The sequence below is a fragment of the Alternaria postmessia genome (genome assembly GCF_024291825.1).
Source record: "Alternaria postmessia strain BMP 2775 chromosome Unknown scaffold_139, whole genome shotgun sequence".
Lineage (NCBI taxonomy): Eukaryota > Fungi > Ascomycota > Dothideomycetes > Pleosporales > Pleosporaceae > Alternaria > Alternaria postmessia.
This window is the reverse complement of record NW_026260212.1, coordinates 19,072-45,058: the sequence shown is the minus strand read 5'-3', so window position 1 is coordinate 45,058 and position 25,987 is coordinate 19,072. Positions and strand designations below refer to the sequence as shown.

Here is a 25,987-nt window from a genome sequence, read left to right as displayed (position 1 = left end):
GCGACGCAGAAGATGCATGTGTCGGTGAGTCTGCTACGAGGCTACCAGGCCTGTGCTCAAAGCTACGGAGTTAGTGGCGTATAACCGAAACAGAGCAGAACACCACAAGGAAACGGTTAAAGGTCATGGAGGTTATGTAGCATTTGCAGCTAAACAATCCAAAGAGAGACATGCAGCACACAAGCGCCCCGAAACTGAGGGACTAGTAACAAGATGTCACCAGCCAGAAATGAAAATGCCATCGTCGATTATAAAACATATATGCCCCTTTCCAAGATGCAGTCTCCCAGGCACAGAGATGAAGCAGTGTATTGGATGTGGGTGCAGTGCCGGGGTATCGTGGTATCGTAGTGAATGAGGTAGAACTATGCCGTCTCAGGCTTGGCAGAAAGTGGCCGCTCTACCAGGACATAGTCAGCACTGGTAGTCGATGTAGGAGTCGGTGTCTCTGGTAGCGCACCTGGCATGTTTTGGGTCTTTTGGGCAAGGGGGCTGGCGGCCCCTTGTAACCGAGCGTTGTCTTGTTCGCGGTGCGTGTCCCGCTTCGCTGGTGGAGAGTTGCTCTTTGCCTGGTTCAGGCGCTCTTCGGCGGCCTTGAGCCTTGCCTCGAGGGCTTCAAGCTCCTTGGTCTGGGTGGTGACTGCCTGCTTCCTGCGCGCCTGTCAGCCGGCTCCAAGTAGCGGTCAAGATGGCGAAAGCGTACTTCTCAAGGACAGTCTTATCCAGGTTCTCGAGACCGCCGTCCAGGTTGAAGAGGCTGTCGAGCTCTGACATGAAGTTGCGCGCTACCGTGCTACAGGGCGTGGTCAGTCTCAGACAGGCGGGAGCTATGCTAGCGCCGGGAGAGCTCACGATTGAGGGCGGTTGTTTGGCTTCCAGCCTTGGTCTGGATCCTCCATGGTGACGGACTGTGCAGGGTAGGAAGAAGTCATGATGGAGGGATGGGGGTGGACAGGAACAGGTTATGCAGGATGCAGGCGGCGTGGAGAGGCTCGGGGATGAGTGGATATATTTATGGGCTGGAACAAGATGGGACAAGAGTCGGCAGGTGGCTCAGCGGATCAAAGATGTTTCATTTGACTCAGCCAGACCTGGAATGGGAGGGAGGCAGCATAATATGGCTGCCCTGGACTGGAGATGGAAGGACGATTGCAATGTCAGGAAAAGGGGATGCCTATGCCCCCAAACTAATTTGGGCGTAGATCGCATGTGGAGCTTAGAGGAAGGAGAGTTTGGATGCGCCGCAGCTCCCGAGAGCCCGACGAAGAATGGCCGACGAGATACAGGTGCACAACGACGGCGAGAAGTCACAATTGCATGTACAGATGCGGGTTCGAGCTATAACGAAGCTTGCCGAAAGTATCGCAGTACGCGTGGTAAAGGTCCCGCCGTCTGCTCGAGTCTGGCCCCGCGCTCGCGTGAAGGCGACGTGACGCCGGGCGCCGCTGATTGGCCCAGGTCAGGGGCAGCCCGATGTAGGCGTCAGGTTCAGGCGGCTGGGCTACGAAACCACCGACGACAATTTGCGACATTGCGACAATCTCCCCCATCCACACCAAGCGCCCATCCATCTCGCACAATTTCCCCGCCCGACGCGCCCATTTCCTCGAGTCGCATGCGATGCCCGTCGGCCTGCCCCAGTAGACTGTCTCCCCCAACACAGCAGCCGTGGCTCCCCTTCCGCCCCGAGCCCATCGCCCTCGCGCTGCAGACGCCTGGGGGATGAATCCTAGCCTCTCCGCCTACACCAACCTCGAGTCGCTGCTGCTGTTCCAGTGCCTCCATGCCTACGGCGTAGCGCCCGCCGTCTTCGGCAGGATATCCGACCTGCTGAAGAAACACCCGGACATCACCGCCCACAAGTACTTCCAGCCCGGCCGCCTCAGTCCCGATGCACTGCGCAACTTCTACCTGGAGCGTCTGAAGAGGGAGATTGAGTACGAGCAGGGCGCCGACAGCGATGGCCACCAGAATGGGGAAGTCGCCAGCTCGGGCAAGAGAAAGAGGCATAGCCCAAGCCTGCCAACCGTCCAGGAGTCGCTGCAACACCAACACCTGATACCGAAGCTCGTCACGAAGCTCTACGCGTCGTACCGCTACGAGATCACGGAGCAGATTCGACTAGAGGAGGAGCGCTACGAGAGGCTGCAGCGCGAGATCAATGGCATCGAGCGTGGGGAGTGGGACGACCAGCTGAGAGAGAGGGAGCGGGAGCGGGAGCGGTCGAGCGGTCGCACACCATCGTCGCGAAGCCCTCAGCTGCCTACGGAGTCGCCACAGTCTGCGCCAAAAGCTTTGCAGCCCACTGCCAGCCCGACGCCTGTTCAGAATGGCTCGCGAGGTGGACCCTCCATCGCGCCTTCCCCAGATTCTACCCAACAACAACAACCGGGATCCGCGCCACCACTTCAGAACGGACAGCCCTCACCATCTCCTCGCAAGAAACACCCTTCTTCTGATGGACGGCGTACACCTTCCACTCCGCAACCAAATTCCAACCAGCCGCTAGCACCACCACAGCGATTCCAGCAAACACCACAGCCTCAACCGAATCATAACGGCGCGCCCCATCCGAATGGCCCTCCGTACCCTCAAAACATACAACCTCAGCCAGCGAGCCACCCGCAGCAACCACCGTCGCCAGGTCCCCAATTGCAGCCCCAGCCAGTCCAGAATTATGCGCCGAATGGAATACCTCAGTATGGCCACCCAGGGTCGCAGTTGCCGTATCCTGGACAACCCCAGCAATACCCTCTACAGCAACCCTCAGGGTCTCACTCTCCTGGATTCCATCCTGGACAGCAGCAGCAGCAGAAACCTCATCAACCTCCTCCCGGACACCAGCCATATCCCCCATTGCAACCTCAGATGCCTCAGCCACCACCTCAAGCAGGCTTCATGCTTCCACCGTTCCAGGTTGCACCCCAGGACCCGTCGCGCGTCCACCATCAAGCCGCCGTGCCCCAGCAGCATCCTCAGGTATCTACACCTGTTGGCAACAGACAACTGTCGAGAGCAAGTGTACAAACTCCTGGTACCGGCAAATCAGGCGCACCGCAGATGCATCCTCTTGTTGTCCAGGCGAGACAGTCTGTCTCCACACCGATCAATGCACGCTCACCACAGAGCGCTCTAGCGACTCCAGTATCTGCCAAGAGTCTCTGGAAGCGATCAAGCTTCACTGGACCGCCTGGCACTCCTGCAAGCCCACGCCCCGAGGTGTTGCCTCTCGACGATGTTCCCCCTCTTCTTCGACCGAAACAGACACCACCGAAGTCAAAGACGCAGCGCAAGTCGCGAGTAAAGGGCAAGGGGAAAGAGGTAGAACAGGATCCTGCAACAGACACGGAGACACCGCAAAACTCCAAGCAGTCCCACGACCAAGAAGAAGAATCTTTGCTCGAGCCAGAATCCCGTTCTGGTCGCTCACGGAGGAAAGCACCAGCGAAACGGACAAGACCTGGTAGCATTGCATCCTCTCGAGCAGGTGGCTCTGTGCGAGATCGGAGTAGAAGCCAGTCCATTCTCTCACACACAGACACAATAGCGGCGGACAATGAATCGCAAGCCGGTCATCGGATCAAGTCAGAGCGCGGAACCTCTGTGGAGCCTGTTGACGAGGAAGGTTCCTTCGAGACACCATCGCACATGTCCACGCGCCGACGAGGAGCAGCTCCTACCTCAGCATCGTTTTCCACGCGCCGAAAACGAAATGCCCGCGAGGCTTCTCTCGAGGAGACTGAAGAGACGTCCTTTAGCACGCCAGGCCCGCCCAAGACTCTGGTCGCACCACGGAACTTTGCCCGCACGACGGCCCCCATGATGTATGATATTAATTCACACAAACACGCTTCAACTTTCAATACAGCAGTGCGCGCAAAAGATGCCGAAGGCTACTATGACATAATAAAGCGTCCCACGGATCTCTCCTCCATAAAGAAAGCTATAGCAACAGGGTCAAAGCAAGTTGCGGCTGCCGCGGCAGCGTCCGATAATCCCACTGGTAGTCCTGGTGGCGCGACAGGAGGCGTTGTCGAGTTGCCGATTACGGCAGACAATGTGCCTCCAAAGGCAATTGTCAATGCTGCGCAGCTAGAGAAGGAATTGATGCGCATGTTTGTCAACGCAGTCATGTTCAATCCTGGAGAAGAGGGTGTGGTGAGCGATGCGAGGGATATGTTTCAGACTGTCCAAGGTCTAGTCAGTACATGGAGGGACGTAGAGAGGGACAGTGGACGCGTCGGAAATGAAGGGACGCCGTCAGTGGAGGAAGAGGATCAACCCACGGCGAGCAAGCGAAGGAAGATATAGTATGCTTTTCGAAAGGCCAAGGATACGCACGACTGATCATGGCATGGGTAAGGAGTAAGCGTTGACTTTGAGTAACGTGTTTTATAAGCGAGTCGTCCTTACAAGCGAGTCGTCCACCCAACCAACTTTGATCACCTTTGAAAATCAGATTAGTTATGCCTCAACGCCAACAAGCTCTATTGCGCTCATCCGAAGCTGATATGCAGCTTACTATATTATCTCTTAATAGCCACTAGATTAAGACTGAGAGAGCTGCTGCTTGCGCGTTTAACGTCCCTCGAATGACGCTACGCGACAGACGCGCTGGCAGGCCTGCACGACACGAATGCCAGCCCAACTCAAAGAAGCTTACCCAGCTAGAGGAGGAGGTAATTGTTAGACATATACTTGACCTTGACCAGCGAGGATTTGGGCCTACGTATACAGCTGCGCGCGATATGGCTAATAAGCTGCTTGCTGCGCGTAGTGCAGGTTGCGTTGGCGTCTACTGGCCGCGCAACTTTGTTAAGCGTATAGACAGTCTTACGACGCGTTTTAATTAATCGTATAATAGGCAGAGAGCTCTATGCGAGGACCCTGTGCTAATTAGCCGCTGGTTTAAGCTGGTAGAGGAGACAAAGGCCAAGTACGGTATCTGTGACGAGGACGTCTACAACTTTAACAAGGCTGGCTTTATGATAGGCAAGATCCAGACTTAGCTAGTTATCACAGGGTTAGAGAGGAGAGGCAGGCCAAAGACTATCCAGCCTGGCAACCGCGAGTGGGTGACGGTAATTGCTGCAATTAACGCTGCTGGCTGGACAATCCCACCGTTCCTCATCTTTGCTGGCAAGTATCACCTATCTGCCTAGTACGAGGAAGCAGATATCCCACGCGACTGGGCAATCGCTGTCAGCGACAACGGCTGGACGACCAACGAGCTAGGAGTTAAGTGGCTTAAGCACTTTGTTAAGCATACAGAGGGCAAGGTGGTCGGAGCACGACGGCTGCTTATCCTTGATGGCCATGAGAGCCACTACTCTCTTGAGTTTCAAGAGCTCTGTAAGGAGAGCAATATCTACACGCTCTGTATGCCAGCTCACTCATCTCACCTACTGCAGCCTCTTGACGTAGGCTGCTTCTCGCCTATGAAGCGCGCGTACAGCCGTGAGATTGAGGCTCTGATGCGCTACAATATTAATTATATCACCAAGCTCGAATTCCTGCCAGCCTTTAAAGCAGCCTTTAATCGATCGTTTACCTCAGCCAATATCTGCTCAGCTTTTCGAGGCGCAGGCCTAGCCCCTCTCCAGCCAGACGCTGTTCTATTAAAGCTCAACGTGCAGCTGCGTACGCCTACTCCACCAGCTGCTCTCGCAGAGCCTCCCTGGGAGGCTCGTACACCAAGCAACGTACGTGAGCTTGAAGCTCAATCAACGTTAATACGTGATCGCGTGCGACGGCATAAGAGCTCATTACTAGCCTCAATTATTGAGGCGATCCACCAGCTTAAAAAGGGGGCTGAGGTGATGATGCTCTTAGCCGAGCTTATGCGCGATCAGATTACCTGCCTCGAGAGAGCTAATAAGGCAGCAACTAAGCGTAGGCAGCGCAAAAAGAAGCGAATACAGAAGCGTGGGACCTTAACAAAGGGAGAGGGAGAGAATATACTAGCTCAAAAGGAGGCTGACCAGCAGATTGAGCATGAACAGCGTTAAGGTGGTGAGCGATTGGGCCTCAGCCGCCAGGCTATTGCACGCTGCAGGAGATGCAGAGAGACTGGGCACAACTCACGAACGTGTAAAAAAGATGCTGTAGATACTATTTAATCTATTATGTTAGCCTCTTTATTCTACCTTATTCTGTTGTTGCGTTGCGTAGCTTTTAAGGTAATTAAAGTTAGTGAGGTGGACGACTCGCTTGTAAGGACGACTCGCTTATAAAACACGTTACACTTTGATACCATTACATGCATTATCAAGGCGAGTCACCGCCAATTATTGAACGTTCACATCCCATCCCATCCAGTTCATTAAGCAGAGTGATATCCAAGGTGACGCTGAAGACACTCCTACCTCTGGCCCGCTTTTGGCGGACCCTTCGCTGAACTGCTCTTGTGTTGAGGTGAGAGACGATCTCCTCGAACAGCTCTATTCAGCCTATACAACTCCAATAAAGCTGTTGTTTTTGTCTCTCCGTCTCTTTACCTTACCACCTTCTCACTCTGCTGCAATAACCAATTCGCTGTCTACGGCAATGCCTGATGATTCTGAGGTGGATCGATCCACGACTACAACTCCACTAGCTACCCCGTCTCGTGCTTCGACCTTGCCCACCAGCAGTATTGGTCGCTCGAGCATCTCCATGGAGCCACCTAGGATGGACAACGCCGCGGACTTCAAGTCATACCCGCATACACCGGGTACTGTCGACTTCACCCCACCCCAGTAAAATGCCATCAAAATTTTGCATGTTATCAGACTAACGTAGTCCACTAGAATGCTCATGCAAACCCCCATCACCATCGAATGTGAGCTTGACCTCAAGACCAAGCTCACTGTGCACGAGGAGCTTCTGTGCGTTCACAGCAAGCAACTCCTAGGTCAATTCGAGAAGGCAAAGTCGGCTAGGACGCAGTTCGCAAAGGCCGACGCGTTTCGTGAGAAAGTCGCAGCATACGTATTTCCGGAGTGTTCTCAGAAGGAGTTTGAAGACAGGCATTTGGAACAACAGGTACGTTATGTGAGCACAACTTGGATGTATACGACAATTCCCATTGTCAACGCGCTCAGTCATGTGCGCACCTCTAACTGAACTCAGCTAACATGTATCAGGTCAAACCACTGATTAAGCAGGCATCTGAGAACTACCCGCTGGTTGGGTACTCCACCGGCGTCAAGAAACTCATTATGGACGAAGTCACCTCCCAAATATCTGCCAGAAACGTCAAGAAGTCGGCCCCGAAGCCTTCACAGATCGCTTCAGACCTGAGCCTATCGGGTAGATTGGATCTCCTCAAGCCCCATGCCCTACAAGATGTAGCCTCTGCACTCTTCAAAAGACTCCACGACATCCAAAAGACCGAAGTCAAGAGAGCCGAGAAGGATCCTTTCAAAGCCGCCGCGCAACACCGTCTCATACTTCCTGACGTAAAGGAAGCGACTGTAAGATGTTTCATACAGTGGGTCTATCGAGCGCAGTGTTCATACGAGGGTTCTGAACAGCTCTACTCTGTTCTCAAGCTTGCTACACGACTTGGTGTTGATGAACTCGCTAGTATCTGTTTGAAACAATTGTACAGGGCCGCGAACGACAGTCTCATGCATGCTGAGAATCACGGTGTTCTCATCCAGACGCTTCTGGGATACGGTCCAGGTGTTGCAGCCGATGACAGTTTTGGGGTTGTCTTCAAGCACGCTGTCAAGGAAGACGATACTCCAAAGCAACTCAAGAGTCTGGTTATTGATACTTTGGCGGCAACACTCGATCCTGAGCTATGGCAGCATGTGAAGGGTTCGATTAATCACAGCATGGCTCTACAGGTCATTGAAGCTATGGTCGAGCTGCGTCAGCATGTCAAGTTGGAGACGGATGATCAAGGAGAAGGCGTCAAGTCTGAGCGCGATGATGTTATTAGTGCCTTCACGCAGTCAAACATCCCTGTTGACCACGGAGAGTTATCCCACGGTGGTGAGCACAATGGCAAATAGGTTTGAAGGCTTGCGACGTATGAGTGGGCGCTAAATTTGGTGGCGAGGGCACATATTTGATGTCTTCATGGATCGGAGACCCTTCACATGTCATGGCATCTGTTTTGCGTTCTTGTTTCTGCACCCTCGGATTGATTGGACTTCGATGTCACCAGCAGATATGTAATCTGATCATCGTCACTCTGCATCTTGTGTAGTACCTGTGACCAATCGGACATTAGTAGACTGTCGATCGACGCTAAGGGCGCGTACGAGGAAGGACGTTTTACTCGAGTCGTGGGCGACACCAAAAGATACCCTGGTATTATTCGCCTGCTTTGGTGTTACATTTTTCGTCATCCAAACCACAACAATCATGTTTACTATGTATGATGCGTGCAACACAAGAGTTGAGCTTCTTCGTACAGCAACTCCAGATCGACTTGTCCGGATTGTGATTTGCTCGATTCGTGTATGCGTAGGGTGATACTACGTACCCCGGCGCGCATGCCGAAGGCCATTCGGTCCCGTAGCCGTCCGAAACCGACATTCTTGTATCCCTTGAGTACCTCGTCTTGGACGAGTCATTTTTCACATACTAGGCTAACCAAGAGTATGGTGCGTCAATATGCAAAAGGACTCAGAAGGTATGATCATTACGGATGAATCAATTTAATAGATCTCAGTTTGACGTTTACTCGCTAAGACGGCTTTTCGCTGAGGTACACACATCAAGGCTCTTGCAAACCTCCACGCTCAATTCATCCACTGGCGTGCCTGCATCTCTTGACTGCTCCCTTCATAATGAGTGTTTTGTTGTCGATTATGCGTGGCTCATCACGTCCATATGTCATGATGAACTAGAGCATAGCTGTTGTCTGTCCACCATGCGTCATTTGCGTCCCGTATCGCAGTACTCGAAAATACTCCTTGGTCGTATCGCGCATTGTGCGTTGACTAGCAACAGTGGCGTCTATTGGGGTACCGTTTCGGTAAACGAACCACCCGTTGAATCTGGAGATGAGTACACCGCGCTATTTGCCCGATCGTGCGGTTTGCGCAACTAATATCCAGTCCAAGCTCTTCCTACTGCCTTCTTATGGGCGGATAACAGGTGGCGATTTCTGGTGTTTGTCACCTTGTCGCCTGAGTAGGGATTTTGCTCGTGTTTTCTCAAAGATAGTGGAGTTGTATTGATCTTGAAGATCATAGACGATCGATCGATTGTGAATGAACTTTCATAGATATTGCAAGTCAGGTCTACTCAAGAAGTCCCCTTGAGGCTAGAACGTCTGGCTCTTTATGGAGTCTTCTCATTGGCAGGAACCAGCTGCATCACCATATCAAACTTTTGGTTGCGAACAATGCCCCAAAGGGGAACAGGGCCGACCCGTATAGGGAGCGGCAAGCTGATGCTGATCCGACGCGTTTACCCGTGATCAATTCCACGTGGGAAGTAAATCCATACAGAATCAGTAACTTCCCCATGAAGCTCGTGCATGACAAGTTTATATTAAGTTATGAACAGTGCTCTTGTCTGCGCTGTATGTCTCAAGTTTCAATTCTTCTTCTTTGCAACAGCTACTATCTCTTAGATACAACTTCAAGTCATCCCAACAACTCCCTCTGACGTATTGTGTTCACCGTATTTATCGTGATTGGATGTGTGCAGATTTTGCTTCGAGCAACCGTCACGGCTTGTATGCTGGTTTCCACAGAATTCGACATTTTGTACAACATAACCCAGGTAGCCTACGTAGCTCCCGCAGGCTTGCTACATGACACAACGTGATACGTCAAACGGGAGTTGGACAATCGACGTAAAAAATTATCATAGCGTGTACGAAGACTGACGAAAAGGACTAGTAGAGAGCACTGTCGAAAGCTAGAATGAAAATTATCATCAGCTTCCTTACCAGCGTTAGCCGCGCATAGGAAGTCTCATCCTCACTACCGTCGTCCTACAAGGAAGACCTTGAGCTTGAAAAGGCGACGCATTCTCCGCAACATTTGTCATGGAGCAACAGTCATGTTTCGATTTTCAGAGCTTCTACAATTTCACCAATTACTCCACAAGGGCGAAGTACAATCAATCGAACCACGGCAACGCCAAGAGGATGCTTTCGAGCTGTCTGATATGTCAGATAAGGCGTCTGTATCACGTAATGACATCTCTCCACGTTCGTCTTTGGACTCAACGCGGTCAGCGTCTTCTTCAGCTTCCTATACCACTTCAACAGCAGAGACAAGAGCGTCCAATTCACTTCGACGACAACCCCCACCTCTTCCAACTTCATCATCGCTGTATTCTCATGAGAAAACGACCTCGTTTTCTTCACCGCGTGGCTGGTCTGGCATGTATCGCTAAGCGTTTGGACGATGGCCCTGCATCACAGTCGCTAGGCCGGCGCGTCGGTAACTATTTTTGGAACAGCGGTCCATGGCTCCGGCTATTGCGGTCACTTCGATGGTCGCGTCTTCAGTTTTGTAATCCGTACCAGTATCGTCAGCCCGCTCTCTTCGCTTTCTCGACTGTGCATTAAGTCGACCAACATACCTGATCTGGTCACATCAACTCGTCTCAAAGTGCAAAAGATCACAAAAGCGTGTGGAAGTTGAAACCTTGTTTGTGTTAAAGAGGAAAGTTGTAGAACGATTACGATGGTTCGGGAACAGAAGAGACCTGCTTTCTGGCATCAAGATCGGGCCCTTCCAGTGTATCGATGGTAGCTGTCGAGGGTTCTGATCTGGCGGATGCTTTGCAAGCATTAGAATTTATCATGGTCAAACACTTACAACGCTGACCGGCTGCATCAAGTCAGAATACATCATATATTGATATCTTTCGAAATGCATACTGTCCCTGTTCGTTCTCCTTGATACACTACAAGTAGATGTAGCACAGAGGCTCTCCGCTGAGAGTGCTCATAATATCACTAATCTTGACATCGGGAGTGTTCAGCCAGTTGGTCTCGATGGCATCATTAAGCGTAGTCCTTGGGCCGTTCGGGTCTAACATAGAGCGCGATCCCTCAACAGACTTGGCCTGGTCTAGGTGCAGCGCTTGCCAGATCCACCATACTCTGTCAAGCATTGCATGATGCATGAAGAAAACGGGGTCGTTGACACTACTGTAGAGGTCACCGCTGTCGCCACCTATGGCAAAATGACCCGAAGCGTGAAGACCTGAAGGTAAGTGAACAAAGTCAGTACAAAGTCCAACCACAGTCCATACAGAATACTACTGACCAAGGAAGCCATCGGTAAAACGACCCTGAAGTTCATTTTGAAAGGATGAAATGTCCTTAGATGCGGCACCAAGCGTGATGTTGTACAGGTTCTCGAAAGTAAACCATGTCTTAGATGCGAAATTGGTAAGATCCCTCTTCGCACAGCGCGGGTTCCAGGCCAGCGCTGATGCTGACTTGTTTGCTCCGGCCATGGTAGGGCTAATGGGTCCAAGGTTAAGTTGCACGCTGACGTTGTCAGTAAACGACACTTCAGTTGCGCAAGGCCAGAGACCTTGTAGTAGCTTACTTTTTGAACGGTCCGCTTTCGATGCAGCCACCACCATTGCCAGACGGTAGATAAATTCTGCCACCGCCACCAGTACTTCCATTGTGCTTGACATAGTAGCCATCACCACCCATGCTTGTAGCAGAACCATCGAAAACCGGGGACTTGCTCAGATCATCCTGGTAACTAAACCAGTTCCAGTACGGTTGGTAGCCAGTATAGCCACACTCTTCCCTTAGTGCATTCTCAAAGGAATGCACAAAGTACCTATGCCAGCTTAAGAAGTTTCCGGTACCATGAATGGTTCTGGTTTGATTGATGTGCTGTCCAACAAAGTCGTCGTATCGGGATCGAGCTCCAGGAACCAATGTCGGATCAGACTTAGAAGGTGAAGTGTACATACACTTGACAGCGCTACTATACGCTTTGCGCTCCTTTGCGGACATGAAATCCCTGTGGTTGTTAATCTTCACTATGTCGAAGTTGTATCGTGGTGCTGTCTACCAGTTTCGCCTGACGGGCGCTGTGGAAATATTGCACCCAGCTCTCCTCTCAAGCGTACCATTCCTCTCCGCCTCTTTAAGTGCTGCCAATGCTTGATCTTGTAGGTCCTGAAGAAGGTCACGGGGCTGCAACGCAGCAGACTCAAGTAAGCTGGCCAATGCCAGGATAGCGGTGGGAAGACTGCAGAAACGCATTCTGTGAACAAGGTTGACCAAGGAAGACAAGTAGCTGCGAGAAGGCTGTCCAGCATCGAGTGCGTGCAAATCGTCTAATATGAATTCCTACGGCCCCCTACTAATCTACGTTTGCATGTGGCGACATGGGTCGGGCCCTTGCATCCGATTAGACCGCCTTACACGGACGACTCCTGCTACTTGTGGCAATGGATCGTATGCAGCAAGTAGCTTGAGATAGGTCACTCTTTGCTGGGCCGTCCTGCCTGCATGTAACCATGCCATTCCAGATGCCGGATGCGACGTTCAAGGACTAGACGCAGAACATTTTGCCGCAGATGGACCTGTCAACTGCACTGGTAAAGTTCATATACGGGAATGGAGAATTATTGTCGGAAAGCATGTGTTCATCAGCATCCATGTATGCTTGCAGTCACTTTTTGGGCAAGAATACGTCCGAATGGAAATATTTTCGATCGCAATGTGCTTGAGGATGCCGAAATTCAGGGTTCTCAGGGCGTGGACGGGCCGCTCCAAGGACAACTACACCGCAGCCACGCAGGAACGGCAAATCTTATTCACCCATCGGACGGTAGCTGTAGGATTTAAAACGGGCTTCCGTTCATGGGTTCTCGCATCGTTCGAGCGTCGAGCTGATCGCGATCTCCAGGTTCCTGATAAATAAAAGAGGATGTGGGCGCTGAAGTGTTCTTGTTGCGAACGGGAATCGAATGATAGGTATCTAGGCAGTGCGGAAAGCTTCCGTTCCCGACCGGCCGCGAAATATCGGTCTTGATGAACTTGTCCTTGTCAAACATCACTGCGTCCCATAGCCTCTTGTCCTTCACGCTACTCAGCCACCCCATATTGTTGTTTTCCTTTCGTTCGCATCGCGTCTCGTACTACTTCTGCACCCAAACGTTACGAGCGATCTGATGCCATGGTCTTTGACGAGCGGAGCTTGGTCTAAAGCACCATGACGCTTCTCAGCCACTAAGACTTCCTCTCTCCTGTGATCCTCTGCGATTCATCGTAGACGTCCATAAGTAACAAGTATCAATCCCTATCTCACTGAGTGTTGTCTTCGGCCTCATTCCAGTGCTCTTTCCGGAAGTGCGCGATGAACGCCATGCCGAGGTCCTTGAGGTCCACGTTGCAGACTGGACATTCTTCAAAGTCTTGGTTCTGCACAGCGAAGTTCCAAAGTCGTGGGACATTCTTCAGGATTTTATCTTTCAACGGCTGGGAGACATACCCCTCTATCAGAGCCCGGAAACGAGTATGGTTGTCTTTCCAAGCAGCTCCCAAGGCCAATGACCGTCTCCGGGCAGGAGTGCTCGGCTCCGATGCTCTAAAAACTGTAGATACGTCTTTGTACAGCTGTACAGTGTGGTATTCCAACGATGTGTCCGCTGTCTCTTGACACACGTGCTGTACAGCCCTGATCTGATCTACTATAAGCTCCACTTGTGTTAGTCGCATTGACACATCGTTGTGGCAACGCGAGCGGACGATGACCCTTGCACTGGTTGTTGTAGAGAAAATCATTGTTGGACAGAACGGTGGTATGGTTGCAGTCTGACCAGCGCGCTGAACGAAGGTGATGCCTTCTTGTAAGTCATTGCATACGTTTGCATGCTTTGGCGCAGGAAATTTGGTGAGGTCTAGCAAATACTTGTGCATAGTCGTCATGTTATGTGGCGTCGGAGGATACACGATGTAGATGCGCACACCGGTAATGAGGTGTATCGTACTGCTGCTTGTCATAGCTGACGCTTCTAGAGGAAGAAGAGCACCGCAATGCATGATCGAAGTAATGTTCGCCGACAGCTGTGGGAGAGTGTTCGAAGCCTCGTTGCCACCTACGAAGTGCCTGAGACATCAGTCTACGGCGGACGATCGGAAGGTGAGTGTCGTCGCATACTCGGTATACTGTGAATTATCTAAATGCTGCAGCAGTCTCCCCACTGTTGCTTCGCGATGTGCTTGGCTTAGCAGTGGAAGGCATAAAGGAGGAATTAGAGGAGGGTAGAATTGCGCGTCACCAATCCACGATTGATCCATCTTGAGGATCTTTGACAGTGAACGCGGGTGCAATCGTCGAGCACCCGTATCGTGCAGAGCTGATATTGTGGAGCAATCCCATTCAGAAGGTCCATAGCCCTTTTTGAACTCGTGGACCACAGTCCCACTGCTGGAATCGAGAAACCTCATACGAGTCGGAACCATGAGCTCGGCAATCTCCTCCACACTTATAACTGGACATGACTGGAGTTCGATAACGACAGGGTCGAGAAACCACAGATTCTGATTAGCCGATGTGATTTTGCAATTGGCAGCCATGGTGGGGCAGCGGTCGCTTTCTGTGCCTGCAAAGTGTGCGTTGATTGTGCCACAAGAGAAATGGAAGTGAGTGGATTAAAGGGCTTGAATGTGCAGACAGATTCACAGAAGAAGGAAACTCTCGCGCTAATCCGGACGTGACTGCGGCCATGACCCACTGTCTCAACGGCAACCTCAAACCTGATCTGTTCTCATCGTACGCGATGGTTTCCGCTCCAGACTCAGCTTTCTGTTCGTGATAGGCTCATACCGTTTCTCCCTGTCTCCCATCTCCCTCCCCTCCCCCATTCACCAAGATCACCATCACTGTCTTCCCCATCTGTACCAACGCCCCACTGGCTTTCCCCGTCCCAACTCTCACTCTCACTACGCTGCTCTTCTTCGATAACTATCTCAACTCTGCTCTCGAGTACCATGTTCTCCTTGCTTTCGCTTGCCGTGGATTCCTTCAGCTCAGTTCCATCGTCCACTTCATCGATCGCTCGTTCTAAGTCGCGATCCCGTCGTTTTCGTCGAAGATAGGTGTACTCGAGTACGAGTAGAAGTAGAATGACGAAAACAGCAATGGAGGCAGCGATAATGCCAGCCTTTGCTGTAGCGGTGAGCTGGGGTGAGGGTCTAGGTGAGTGCTTTGTTGGAGCAGAAGGCGTGTAAGCGATTTCTTCGAGCGGCAGATGACCGGAAGAGACGCCTTGGTCTACGATGATGCTGGTTGCTGAAGCTATTGTTCGCACACCGATCGTATTCGTAGGTGGGGAGTCAGAATTACAGGTCTATGCAAGCATATCAGTTACCTATCCATCACAGAGCTCCTGGGCTAACACTTACAATGCATCCTGTTTCCATAACATCTCGTCCAACATCGATGGAATATGCCCTACGAACGTCTGCAATACCCATGACAGCAACGGCGACGACAGAAAGCATGTTCACAACGCGAACAGGTCGCTAACAACCAAGCGTGAGTAGGAAGATATCAAGAAGCAGGTGTACAAGTAGAGGGGAACGCAATTTCGTTGCTCCCAAGTCAAACAATTGCAACAGTCCTGTCATGCATATGTGCGGCAGTATACCTGCAGTAGCACTCTAACGTGTCGCTGTCTCGAACCTCGACAAGTCGTTTTCGCAGCCTCAGTTACGCGGCGGCGCTCTACTCAGACCACATAGGAACCCGCAAAAGGCGAAGTCAGGGACAACAAGAGTATAGGATTATTAGTTCGGCTATCGCGAAGCATCATTCATGCAAACATCGAGGTTGCATGCATTTTTTCACCGACACCTACCGGCCAAAGTCATTCTAACGGGAGAGGAAGAGCATGGAGATTTTGAAACACGCCACTCCCGCCCCACTACGTACAACATACACGCTGTGAGACATACGACCAAAACAAAGCTTCTCCAGCCGACTCTGTCGCCGACATACCGCTGGTCTCCATTAATCATCGCCATTATCCGGCTTTGGACATTTGCCTCGTTACCTCTTCGCTTCGGTCTTTGACAGATCTGCTTATTTCGCGCCATTCTCAGATGCTTAGGCAGCTGACCCTTCAATGACAAGCTCTTTGTTTACACTCAGATAGCTCTTGATCTTACATCTCAATCCGTCGTGCGGTTTACCCTGAAGACACGTAAGATAACTGGTCGGTTCCTTCGCGTCGTTTGCTGTTATAGCTGTGTGGCCTGAGTACGTCGAGACAAACAGGTCACCGTCTTGTCTACACAGTAATCAGCGTCAGTGTATGTCGACACATGCATGATCGTGAGGATGTCGTAAAAAGCCAAGAAAGCATACCTGTTCCTGTACAGCCACAGCGAAAAGCTCAACTCAGCCCTTCGTTCTCCAAGCCCATCATACTTCTGCATCCCAAACATCAAGCCGCCTTCTCCATCTTCCTCATATCTTACACAACCGATCAGCCGCTCCGTGATAGTACCATTTGCCATGGCACCCTGACAATTCCACTTTGCCAGTCCTGTCGCAGCTGGAACCATCACGTCAAAGTCAATGGTAGAATCGAACTTTGAATCTTCAGGCCAAGGTGGGTTACCCGGAATACCAGTGCCGATGCTCATCATATGCATGTCCAGACGAGGAATCTGCCATGTTTCTGTCGTAATGGTTTGGAGAGCAGATAAAGTGTTTGGCAGAGCGTTCGCAAGAGGTGAAAGAAGTGCGAAGGCGAGACATATAGTGTATAGTGCCATGTTGCCGAAGTCGTTCGATACTGTTGTTGCTCTAGAAGGCAGTTGATTTTTCAGCTGTTCTCGTGTAATGATGAACTGAACGTAGGCATTTATCCAGTATACACACAAGGAAAAAGGCTCTCTCATATTCCCGTTTCGTTTGCGCCTCTCTTGGGTCGTGTTCTGCGATGCAACCCTTCCAAGGTATTCTGTACTATGACGCAGCCCTGGCACCAACTGTAGCGAGCCATAGCACCACCCCAACCTATAATACAGGTGAGCAGTACCAGGGTACCCGCTTGCCTCGTACAAACTTTCCAGCTTTCCAGCTTCCACGTCCAGTGGAGAGTGTTGGGATCGACCTACAGCTGAGTATTGGCGAGGTGTCTGCAGAATAAGGTAGTTGTTGCTGCACAAAGGTACCACGCCGCGTCGCACGAACACGATATGTCAAAGGAAATGGTTACATAGCCACGTACGGATACGGGTACCTCAATATATTCTCCGCGCACGCCATGCGATAGCGCTGATAAGAAGGGCGCTAAGAATGTTCGATGCGCGATCGATATCGCGCGTTTGCTAAGCCGTAACACTGGTATCATTATGCACCTGCGCCATTGCCAATGCCAATACCCTCCGCCGTTAAACATGTCGAACCGTAAACGCCTCCTGATTACCATGGCAGCAGTGTCACATCTTACACGAGATGCTTTCGTCTACCCTTGGGCAGCACTTATACAGTTTTACATCTTCAAGCGACAGCAACGCTCCGCCGAACTGCCAGGGCGATCTCTGCCATACTTGACAAATTCCACTCACCCGTTTTTCCTGTTGCAACCGGGACATGTTCTCCAGAGTTGATGATATGCACTTTCATCTTCTCGTGATACTTGAGACCAGGCAGAAGTTTGGGTGTCACAAGAAAGTATTGACTCGTGTTCTCCTGGCACGCAATATCCACCATGCGTCCATGTACCATACGTTCGTTGCGAGGATCCATACCCTGATTGATTTCGTCGACGACGCGGAAGGGCGATTGGGCGAGGTCTTGTAGCGCCATGAGGTAGAAGACGGTTGAGACGGAGCGCTCGCCACCGGATTGGCGGTGGGAGTCTAGGACGCTGAGACTTTCATTTTCTCTATTAGGATCATTAGCGTCGTTTCATTCACGGACCAGGAAAAAACTGACCGGAAGCGGACGGAGATCTGGATGGACCATTTGTCAAAATCTGCTTCGTGTTTGTTCACCTGGACGTCTCCTGCGCATCCGATCATCTCAAATTGTTGCGCGAAGGCTGCGCTGATTTTGCGGACAAGACGATCGAGCTCAGGCTCCCACTTGCCGCGGATCTCGTTGATCTCATCCTTGATTTGCTCGAGATCACGGGCGTACTCGTCCAGCTTGATTCGTGCTGTTCTGATTTCCTCTTCGCGCTTCTCGTAAGCTTTGATCGCCCCAGGATTGCCTTCAGCCATCATTCCCAATCGCGCAGTGACAGACTGTATCTCTATGTCCAAGTCATCGATGCTGGGGATAGATTCTTTGTATGCGAGTATCATCCGATTCTCCTCCTCGGTGCAGGTGCTAATTTCTTCCTGCGTGACGTTGAAAATCCTCCTGTAGTCACGCCGAAGGGCTTGATGGCGTTGATCAAGCTCGGCGATCCTGTGCTGTTGTGCTTGCTGTTTCTGCAATATTTCGCTGTTCTCCTGTATTAAGCCCCTGAGTTCAGACTTGGCTTCGATGAATCTAATCTCAGCCTCCACGTGCGATTCATGAAATGCTCTCATCTGCGTGACAGCTTTCTGTAAAGCAGATCAGCAAATGCTATACGAAAGAATAAGCGTAACTTACAGCATATTCGAGCGTCAGACTAGCCGCCTTCAGAGATGCGACACGAGCGTCAGCTTTGATTGCTCGAATGCGGTCGGCCGTTTCCGCAATCTTCTGTTTATGACTGTCCAGGTCCATTTGTTTCATTGCTATATGGAATCAGCAAACATGCTCTTTCTCTCATAATTGAAACACACACCGATCTTTCCAGGAAGGGCTTCCCATTCGGCCAGAGCTTTCCTGATGCCGTTTTGCTCAGCTTGGACGATTTCCTACCTCCTTATTAGTAAATAGAGACCGCATATACCAGCAGGAACCTATACCATTTCTTGTCTGAATTCTGCAATCTCCTCGTTGAGGGTCTTCATTTCATTCTTGACTACAGTGTTTTCCTCTTGCAGCTCTTGTTTTGTTCGCACTAGCTCACGTTGTTTTTGTTCAAGCTCCCGCATCTCATCCGCGTTGGCTGGCTGGTCAACGAAAAATTGTGCCGGTCTAAGTTTTGTGACAGATGTTGAAGCTTGGCCGTAACGTCGAACAACGCGATTCGTGAGCACACCACTGACCCAGCTGTGGATCGGGCTGTTTGTTACAGCCTCATGTTGCTCGTCCGAGATTGGATTTGCAGCATAGGCGATCTGGTGTAATCTGTTGTTGTCGCAAAGCATTGCCAAGACTTCATCCGGCCCTTGAAGGTAGTCTAACATATATCCCTCAAACCCGTAACAAGTCAGTTCTGCTTCAGAGACAGGCTTTTGATACGCAGAGAGAGGCTTCGGCGATGTTCGAAGATGGACGTCGTGAAGTCCTTGCCCGCCGTTCTCTTTCTTGGTTAGGAGTTTGTTCATAAGTAGCTTTTGATCATCTTTGTGGGTACAGGTAATGGCAACGACATCACCCCTTCTCAACTGCCCTTCGACGGCCTGAGCATACCTAGGATCTATGACGGAACATTCTAGAATCGGCGGACCGCACACTTTGCCTTTCAGATTTAGAGAATCTTTGTGCTTCTGAACCCAGTCCCATGCAGCAGCTGTGTCGTGAGAAAGTCTCTGTAAGAGACTGGCCTGTTTCCCGCTTTGAGTATTCAGCCTTGCGCGGTCTGCTTTCAGCTTTTCATTCTGCCTCGAGATGTCAGGCACGCGACGGTTCCTCATATCGAGTAATATGTTTTCCTTTTCCACGACAAGGCCCGCCCTAGTTGATATCTCATTACGTAGAGCTGCCTTGCGTTGCTCGTAAGACTCTGCGTCGTAATGCTCGGGCTCACTGTTTTGCTGTTGCTTCAGCTTGACGATCTCATGATTTAGACGGACCATGTCTTGCTCGCTCGTCTTCTTCGATGCTAGTTCAGCACTAATCATCGCCGTAGATTCTGCTGCCTTCGTCTTTTCAGCGTCGACCTTTCTCGCAATGTTGTCGGCTTGAGTCTTGATCATATCGACGCGGTTCTTGCGAAGGCGCACAACCTGCTGTATTTGATCCTGATATGCTTCAACCGCCGACTGAGCTTGACGCGCTGGCTCTATGTCGACGTTGATCTGATCGAGCTCCAGTCTTGCTTCTCGGATTTCCGCCTTGATATTATTAATGTTTGTCTTGAGGTCCTTCATCTCGATCATAGGCCTGACCATCTCTAGACATTTTGCTTCTCGCTGTAGATTTTCGCGCTGGTGGTGACGGTCCACATCGCCTCTTAATGAGGTCTGTTGTTTTTCCGACTTCTCAAGACTCTCGCGTTGCTTGGTCTGCTCATCCTCCTTCGATCGCTCGCTTACACGCAGGGCCTTTAGCTGATCATGCCACTCTACCATGTAAGGAGGCGCTGCAGCGCGTTGAGTTTCTCGTAGACGGTCGACGTCGCTCATCATGGAGAATGCAACAACACGGTCCTGCGGCAAGAACTGGCACAGGTTGTCGATTTGAATGGAGTATCCTTTGGCCATCGCTACGACATCTTTCTGGGTGACGCGCCTATCTTCTAGGAAGAAGACAGACTTGTTGTCTTCTTTACGAATGAGGCGCTTGACTATTCGATTTGGGCCCTTGCCAGAGCCCGTTGCAAGCTCGATCTCAATGACGGCTTCTGTCGCGCCGTGTTTGACGAATTGGCCCAGCTCTTTAGCTCTGCCCAAATGTTCACTGTTCCATCCGAGACCCAGGCAGATTGCGCAGACCAAGGTGCTCTTTCCTGTACCGTTCGGACCGATGATCATGTTCAGGCTTGGTCCCAAATGAAACTCGGCGGCCGTGTATGTGACGAAGTTTGTGAGCTTCACTCTGACGAGCGAACCCGGTTTGAAATCGTCTTGAGCGTGTGCGGTCGAGCCGTTCCGGTGGCCATTTGTTCGGAGGGAGCCGTTGGGCGCGTTCTGTTCGTAGCGTGCGCGTTTGCTGGCGGAGGACGGTGGAGAGGAGGAGGCGGAAGATTCTTCGTCTTCATCTTCGCTGACCGCGCGCGACGGGCGTTTTCGACCTCGCTGAACGATACCAGGCATGGTCGCGATTTGTTTGTGTGGGTCGCCGTATGTGGAGTATGCAGTATGAGGGAGGGGATGGAATGACGGGAACTATCCATTAGCGTGACGCGATGGCTCCGTGCGCCGAACGCGATCACGTGCTGTCGTGTGGACACCTCCATGCTAGCTCTAGTCGGTTGTCTTTCATTGTACAATCACTTGCATATCGCAGGATGAAGAAGCACCGCTCTCACTCTTATACTCATTGTCTACTAATACACGACAACTCAATGCACGCAAATCACTTGCCCACCCAATAAACTATGCTTAGACCAAACTGAACGCCAAATCTAACAAATCATGTCACAACGTGGAACCTAGAAACTGGCCTTTCCACGCACGCACCTCATCACTCGGCTCACGCCCACGACTTCCAGTTGCTGTGGTTGATGCCTGAAAACGGGTGTACGAATGAGAGAAAGTGCCGACGCAACCAGTGCTACGACACGTAAAGCAGAATGATAGCTCTTAGAATATGGTGCCAAAGTTCTCCTCAACCATTGGAAGCGGCTTCCTAGGGCTTGACGGCTTGCCGTTCTCGTCGGCCGTCTTCTTGTGGCGGAAGGTGACTGCAATACAGATTAGCGATTTGACGAAACACTAGTATTCGTCAAGACTTACATCCAACAAATAGACCCTTGCCCATCTGAACGTTGCGGTCTTGCATAGCCTCCAAAGCAGCCTGCTTCTCGTGTACTTCCTTGTATTTCGCCATGTCGGCTTCATTGCCGAAATCGTCAAAGTATCCAGCGTCGGTCTCGCTGTCCAACTCCGGTACGAACGGTGCCTTCTGCTCCCTCAACCTCGTCCAGTCGACCTCAGCAAAGTACTGATGGGCATGAATCTCAGAAATGTTGCGGAAGCGGGTAGACTTGGATGCTACGAGACGGACGATGAGGTCCCAGGTGCGCTTCGACAGGAAATAGGAAGGATCTTCGTAGACGGGTTTCCGCAGGACCTTCTTCCATTGTTTCAAGTTTTGCCAGGTTTCGTCAACCGTGGCACCAGCGAAGGGTGGATATCCGGCTAGGGCCTCGAACAACATACATCCCAGGCTCCAGTAGTCGACTGTGAAATCGTACTCGTCACCCTTCAACACTTCAGGCGCCATGTAGTCAGGGCTTCCAACGATACTCTTGGCGTAGTTGACGTCCCGTTCGCGAAGAGAGCGGTAGTTTTCCCGACGCTGTGCTGCCGATCGGTCTTCGATAGGACGGCCAAATGGCGACACAACGTCACTGACAGATTCGAGCTTGATACGCATAGACTCAATCTTTGAAGGCGCAAGGATACCGGCTGCAAGGCCAAAGTCTGTTAGCTTGACGTGTCCAGTGCTGTCGATCAAGAAGTTCTCAGGCTTCAAGTCGCGATGAATGTAGCCCAGCTGATGCAGCGAATCGATACACGAGAACATTTCGGCAATGTAGAAGCGGGCATGTCGGTTGTGCAAGACACCAGTGTTGTTGAGCAAGGTTCGGAAGTCACCTCCGGGGACGTATTCCTAGCAGTCGTCAGTTCATTACGCAATGCTTGCTCTTGTTGCAACTCACCATGGCGAGGTAGATGCTCTTATCGTCTTGGAAGGCGTAGAGTAGGCGGACAAGCCACTCGCTCTTAGCAGTGGTCAAGATATCGCGCTCTGTCAAGACGTGGCGAACTTCATCCAGCTTGAAGAGCAGCTTCTTGCTCATGACCTTGAGGGCGCACACCTCGCGTGAGTCCTTTTTCTGGGCCAAGTATACCTGTCCATAGCCACCCTGACCGACTTGTGTGAGGATCTGGAAATCACCCTGCCGTAACCGAGTACGTCGCTTGCGGAGGTTGGCGCGCTCGCGGCCGAGATATTGTGTAAGGGCATCGTTGTATTCCTCTTCTGGTGTATCTGGCGGTGGAGGGTTCTGGGCCTTGAACTGAGACAGACGGCTCTGGCGACTGTGCACGTAAGTGAGCAGATCGTAGTAGTAATCGAGGAAGTCTGCAGGTTCCATTAGCACTGGCTCGAGATGGTTTGATCCAGACCTTACACAGCTGAGTCACGTTGGCCAGGCGCTTGACGGCCGGCTTCCTTGCCTTCTCCAATTCCTCTGGTGACAAGCGCTGTGGGCCGTTGATGTAGCGCGTGGACTGCTGGCCTTCCTCGCGTGTCCTGTAAGGCTCCTGCCGCGACTGTGCTGCGTGCGTGAGATAGCTCGACTCCTTCTGCAGGCCCGGGCGACCACTGAGGGGCGTGTTCTCTTGATTCGACTTGCGTGTGGGGCTGCCCGGTGCATGACTTGGGCTGTCCGGTGCGCTGTAGTCACCTAGCTGCAGTTTGTTGGGCAGTGTTGGTGTTGCGGGCTTCGTCTTGGAGGGCGAGCCCATGGTGGGTAGCAGCCTCATGGCATTTTCGAAGACGTGTGGCAGATCGAATGCGCCGGGCGGCTGGTGGTGTTTGCTTGGACTGCCCTGGGGCGTCTGCTGCGGGCTCATGAAGGCCTCGGTCGGCGTGCCTGGGCGATCCATTGCGTTGTCGCGGGTCTGCAGTGGGGGTGGAGGGGCGGGCAGCTGGAAGTTGTCTCTATTGCCGTCTTCCATGATGGGCTACTGGGCGATAGGGCAGGAAGGAGCGGTGGATGGGCAGCAGCGAATAGCCGCGGGGGACAGGCAGGCAAGCGCGAAGAAGCAAAAGGCTAGCAATGTGGGCGCAGGCAATCGGCGACTGTGGTTTTACAACGCAACACTTTACACGCCTTCGTAGTTTGACGGGCGCAGGGTGTAGAGGGTCAAGTTTGTGTTGATGGCGGGGTGCATGTTTTGGGCTAAGTGTGGCTCCGGGCAACGATGAATTCCAGGCATCCCGGCAAGTGGAGCCCATCTGCGATCGACGCAAGGTCCTGACATGCAAATTCGGTAGCCACGAAGATGCTGATGTTGATCTCATGCTCGGCACGTATTATGTACATATCCAATCTGACGCCCTCTGTTTCCCAATTACCCACATCCTGTGCAACCGTCAGTAAATACCACCGCCAAACAATAACGCCCTGAGTAGCCGACCAAGATTACCCGTCCGAAACAATGATATCACAGCTCTAAGAACAGTATCCTCGCTCCCATCTCGCTTCCCAACCCTCATGTCTGGTAAAAATGGCTCTGAAACTCCTGGGCCTGCATTTCTGCGCGAGCAAGTAGTTCTTGTTCGCGGGCAAGAAGTTCGATAAATGCCTGCCCACGCGAAGATGCGTGTAGCAAGGGTGGGATCCATCGGGGCTCTTCTATCAGCTGTGCCCGGCACATGGGACAAGTAACTTTGTTCTTATGTTCTCTGCACGTATCAAACTGGGCTGTGTTAGCAGGCAAACAGCCTCTTCTAGGTACTTATACTGACCCATTGGTTTATGCAAAACTCTCCAAATCTGTGTCCGCAAACTAGCTGCACAGCATTCTCCTCGTCTTCTGTGGGTGCTACAAGTGTCGTGGCGTAGTCTTTCTGACAGATATCACAAGTTTTGGACGCATCCTCTGGAAGCGCGCTTGGTAGATGCCGATTCAGGCTGAGCTTCAGTATATTGATCTGGCGAGCAGTGGAAACATTGGGGTCACTAAAAGTCTGGCGGCCTGGCGGCCGTGGTCGTACTTCTCTTGGTCGGTGCCTCATGCGGTTCGATGGTGGCGCACGGGCAGCCGCTTCTTCTGCGTCAGACGACGTGCTCGACTGTGAGAGGTCGACCGAGTACCGCTCGAAATTCCTACGATTCGAGGCGCGCGGGGAGGTACTACGATCCGAGCGGCGACTCGGACCCGGAAAGGATATCCATGGAGGTTGTTCGAATCCGGGATATGTTTGTTCCCTTGCTTGACTCGGTGCTTGAGGTGGTGGTCTCGGATCTCGAGCCCGGCCTCCTGGTACTGGCTCTCGATGTCTTGCATAAGGGCCACGTACAGTGTTTGCACGTGCACTGCGGGCAGTTGGTCCGACGCTCGTCCTTTGATTGCTGCGGGGTGGACTATATGAAGGTCCAGCGTTGAAAGATCCGAACAGAGGAGGATTGCTGTAACCTGCTGACATTGGGAAAGGGTAGCTCTGGACGCTGACACCATTGTTATACAACGTCTGGCCCACCAGCGGCTGATCAAACACGTTTCGCGTGGGCGACGACCTTGAGGGATTCATGACTGGATACGGTTCATATGAGTATGTGGCGGGGGGATAAAAGTGTCGACGATTGCTCCCCATAAATGGCAAAGGCGAACTTCCCGATGGATAATTGCTTGTAGGCGGCACGAGAGGCATGGAAACCGACGGATGATTTCTCTCAGGTATGAGGGGTGCTGAAGTGTTGCCACCGAGCCCATGGTAGTTTTGATATATGGGTGGAAGTTGTTGTTGAAACGGTCTCTGTGAAGAGAGAGTCGGGGCAGTCAGCTCTGCATGCGGATCTTCAGGATCAGTGGTATATTGAGGCCAAGAAGTTGCGCCGTTGTCATTGTGAGCCATGATAGATGTCTTGTAGAGGATTTGCGCTTGCGTTCACAAATGGTACCATGAGCTGTGTCAAGTGGTGGTAAGCGAGTGTCAGGATAGAGGCGGATGCCGATGTTGATGTTGATGCTGATGCTATGAAATATGGAGTTGCAACTGTTGCCAGTCAATGTTCGGCCTTGATTGAGGCAGTCGTTGGGAAGAGAGCTTCGTAGCAGAAGGCTCGATGAGCGTCATGAAAGCCTTATCTGCAGCTAAGCAAGTACGTGTGGCCAAACTGAACCCGTGCTTCACAAATGCACACACAAAGGCGAAGTGAAGTTGAAGATACAATAGCAGGCTGCGAAAGGGCAGTAGGCAGCAAAAACGGAGTGGACCGTTTGTTGAGGCTGGAGTCTGAGCCGTAGGTGAAGATGAGGGGTCATTAGCTCCATGTTACGCTGGCTCGCTCGAAGACGAGCGCCCAGCATGGA

At 51.7% G+C, this 25,987-nt stretch overlaps 9 protein-coding genes across 9 annotated transcripts; 3 read left to right on the top strand and 6 right to left on the bottom strand.

Moving 5' to 3' along the window:
- Positions 1 to 365: 365 nt before the first annotated feature.
- On the bottom strand, positions 366 to 932 carry J4E82_010718 (uncharacterized protein; the record flags this gene model as incomplete). The annotated part of the gene is made up of 3 exons (XM_051736929.1): positions 366 to 651; positions 704 to 793; positions 853 to 932. 3 exons carry the CDS (start codon positions 930 to 932, stop codon positions 366 to 368), a joined length of 456 nt encoding a protein of 151 aa, XP_051583322.1.
- A 790-nt stretch (positions 933 to 1,722) lies between these two features.
- On the top strand, positions 1,723 to 4,311 carry J4E82_010717 (uncharacterized protein; the record flags this gene model as incomplete). Its single annotated transcript, XM_051736928.1, has 1 exon — positions 1,723 to 4,311. One exon carries the CDS (start codon positions 1,723 to 1,725, stop codon positions 4,309 to 4,311), a length of 2,589 nt encoding a protein of 862 aa, XP_051583321.1.
- A 2,235-nt stretch (positions 4,312 to 6,546) lies between these two features.
- J4E82_010716 (uncharacterized protein) lies at positions 6,547 to 8,000 on the top strand (the record flags this gene model as incomplete). Its single annotated transcript, XM_051736927.1, has 3 exons — positions 6,547 to 6,737; positions 6,789 to 7,023; positions 7,125 to 8,000. The coding sequence occupies 3 exons, from the start codon at positions 6,547 to 6,549 to the stop codon at positions 7,998 to 8,000; spliced, it is 1,302 nt and encodes a 433-aa protein (XP_051583320.1).
- An 866-nt stretch (positions 8,001 to 8,866) lies between these two features.
- Positions 8,867 to 9,609, top strand: J4E82_010715 (uncharacterized protein; the record flags this gene model as incomplete). Its single annotated transcript, XM_051736926.1, has 3 exons — positions 8,867 to 8,927; positions 9,224 to 9,523; positions 9,575 to 9,609. 3 exons carry the CDS (start codon positions 8,867 to 8,869, stop codon positions 9,607 to 9,609), a joined length of 396 nt encoding a protein of 131 aa, XP_051583319.1.
- A 1,254-nt stretch (positions 9,610 to 10,863) lies between these two features.
- On the bottom strand, positions 10,864 to 12,193 carry J4E82_010714 (uncharacterized protein; the record flags this gene model as incomplete). Its single annotated transcript, XM_051736925.1, has 4 exons — positions 10,864 to 11,165; positions 11,229 to 11,455; positions 11,517 to 11,948; positions 12,000 to 12,193. 4 exons carry the CDS (start codon positions 12,191 to 12,193, stop codon positions 10,864 to 10,866), a joined length of 1,155 nt encoding a protein of 384 aa, XP_051583318.1.
- A 1,047-nt stretch (positions 12,194 to 13,240) lies between these two features.
- J4E82_010713 (uncharacterized protein) lies at positions 13,241 to 14,515 on the bottom strand (the record flags this gene model as incomplete). The annotated part of the gene is made up of 2 exons (XM_051736924.1): positions 13,241 to 14,034; positions 14,218 to 14,515. 2 exons carry the CDS (start codon positions 14,513 to 14,515, stop codon positions 13,241 to 13,243), a joined length of 1,092 nt encoding a protein of 363 aa, XP_051583317.1.
- Positions 14,516 to 14,736: 221 nt separating this feature from the next.
- Positions 14,737 to 15,442, bottom strand: J4E82_010712 (uncharacterized protein; the record flags this gene model as incomplete). The annotated part of the gene is made up of 2 exons (XM_051736923.1): positions 14,737 to 15,288; positions 15,401 to 15,442. The coding sequence occupies 2 exons, from the start codon at positions 15,440 to 15,442 to the stop codon at positions 14,737 to 14,739; spliced, it is 594 nt and encodes a 197-aa protein (XP_051583316.1).
- A 604-nt stretch (positions 15,443 to 16,046) lies between these two features.
- J4E82_010711 (uncharacterized protein) lies at positions 16,047 to 21,031 on the bottom strand (the record flags this gene model as incomplete). The annotated part of the gene is made up of 7 exons (XM_051736922.1): positions 16,047 to 16,230; positions 16,308 to 16,908; positions 17,519 to 17,838; positions 17,889 to 18,505; positions 18,555 to 18,682; positions 18,733 to 18,805; positions 18,857 to 21,031. The coding sequence occupies 7 exons, from the start codon at positions 21,029 to 21,031 to the stop codon at positions 16,047 to 16,049; spliced, it is 4,098 nt and encodes a 1,365-aa protein (XP_051583315.1).
- Positions 21,032 to 21,520: 489 nt separating this feature from the next.
- Positions 21,521 to 23,626, bottom strand: J4E82_010710 (uncharacterized protein; the record flags this gene model as incomplete). Its single annotated transcript, XM_051736921.1, has 4 exons — positions 21,521 to 21,621; positions 21,674 to 22,553; positions 22,603 to 23,027; positions 23,077 to 23,626. The coding sequence occupies 4 exons, from the start codon at positions 23,624 to 23,626 to the stop codon at positions 21,521 to 21,523; spliced, it is 1,956 nt and encodes a 651-aa protein (XP_051583314.1).
- Between the last annotated feature and the right edge of the window lie 2,361 nt (positions 23,627 to 25,987).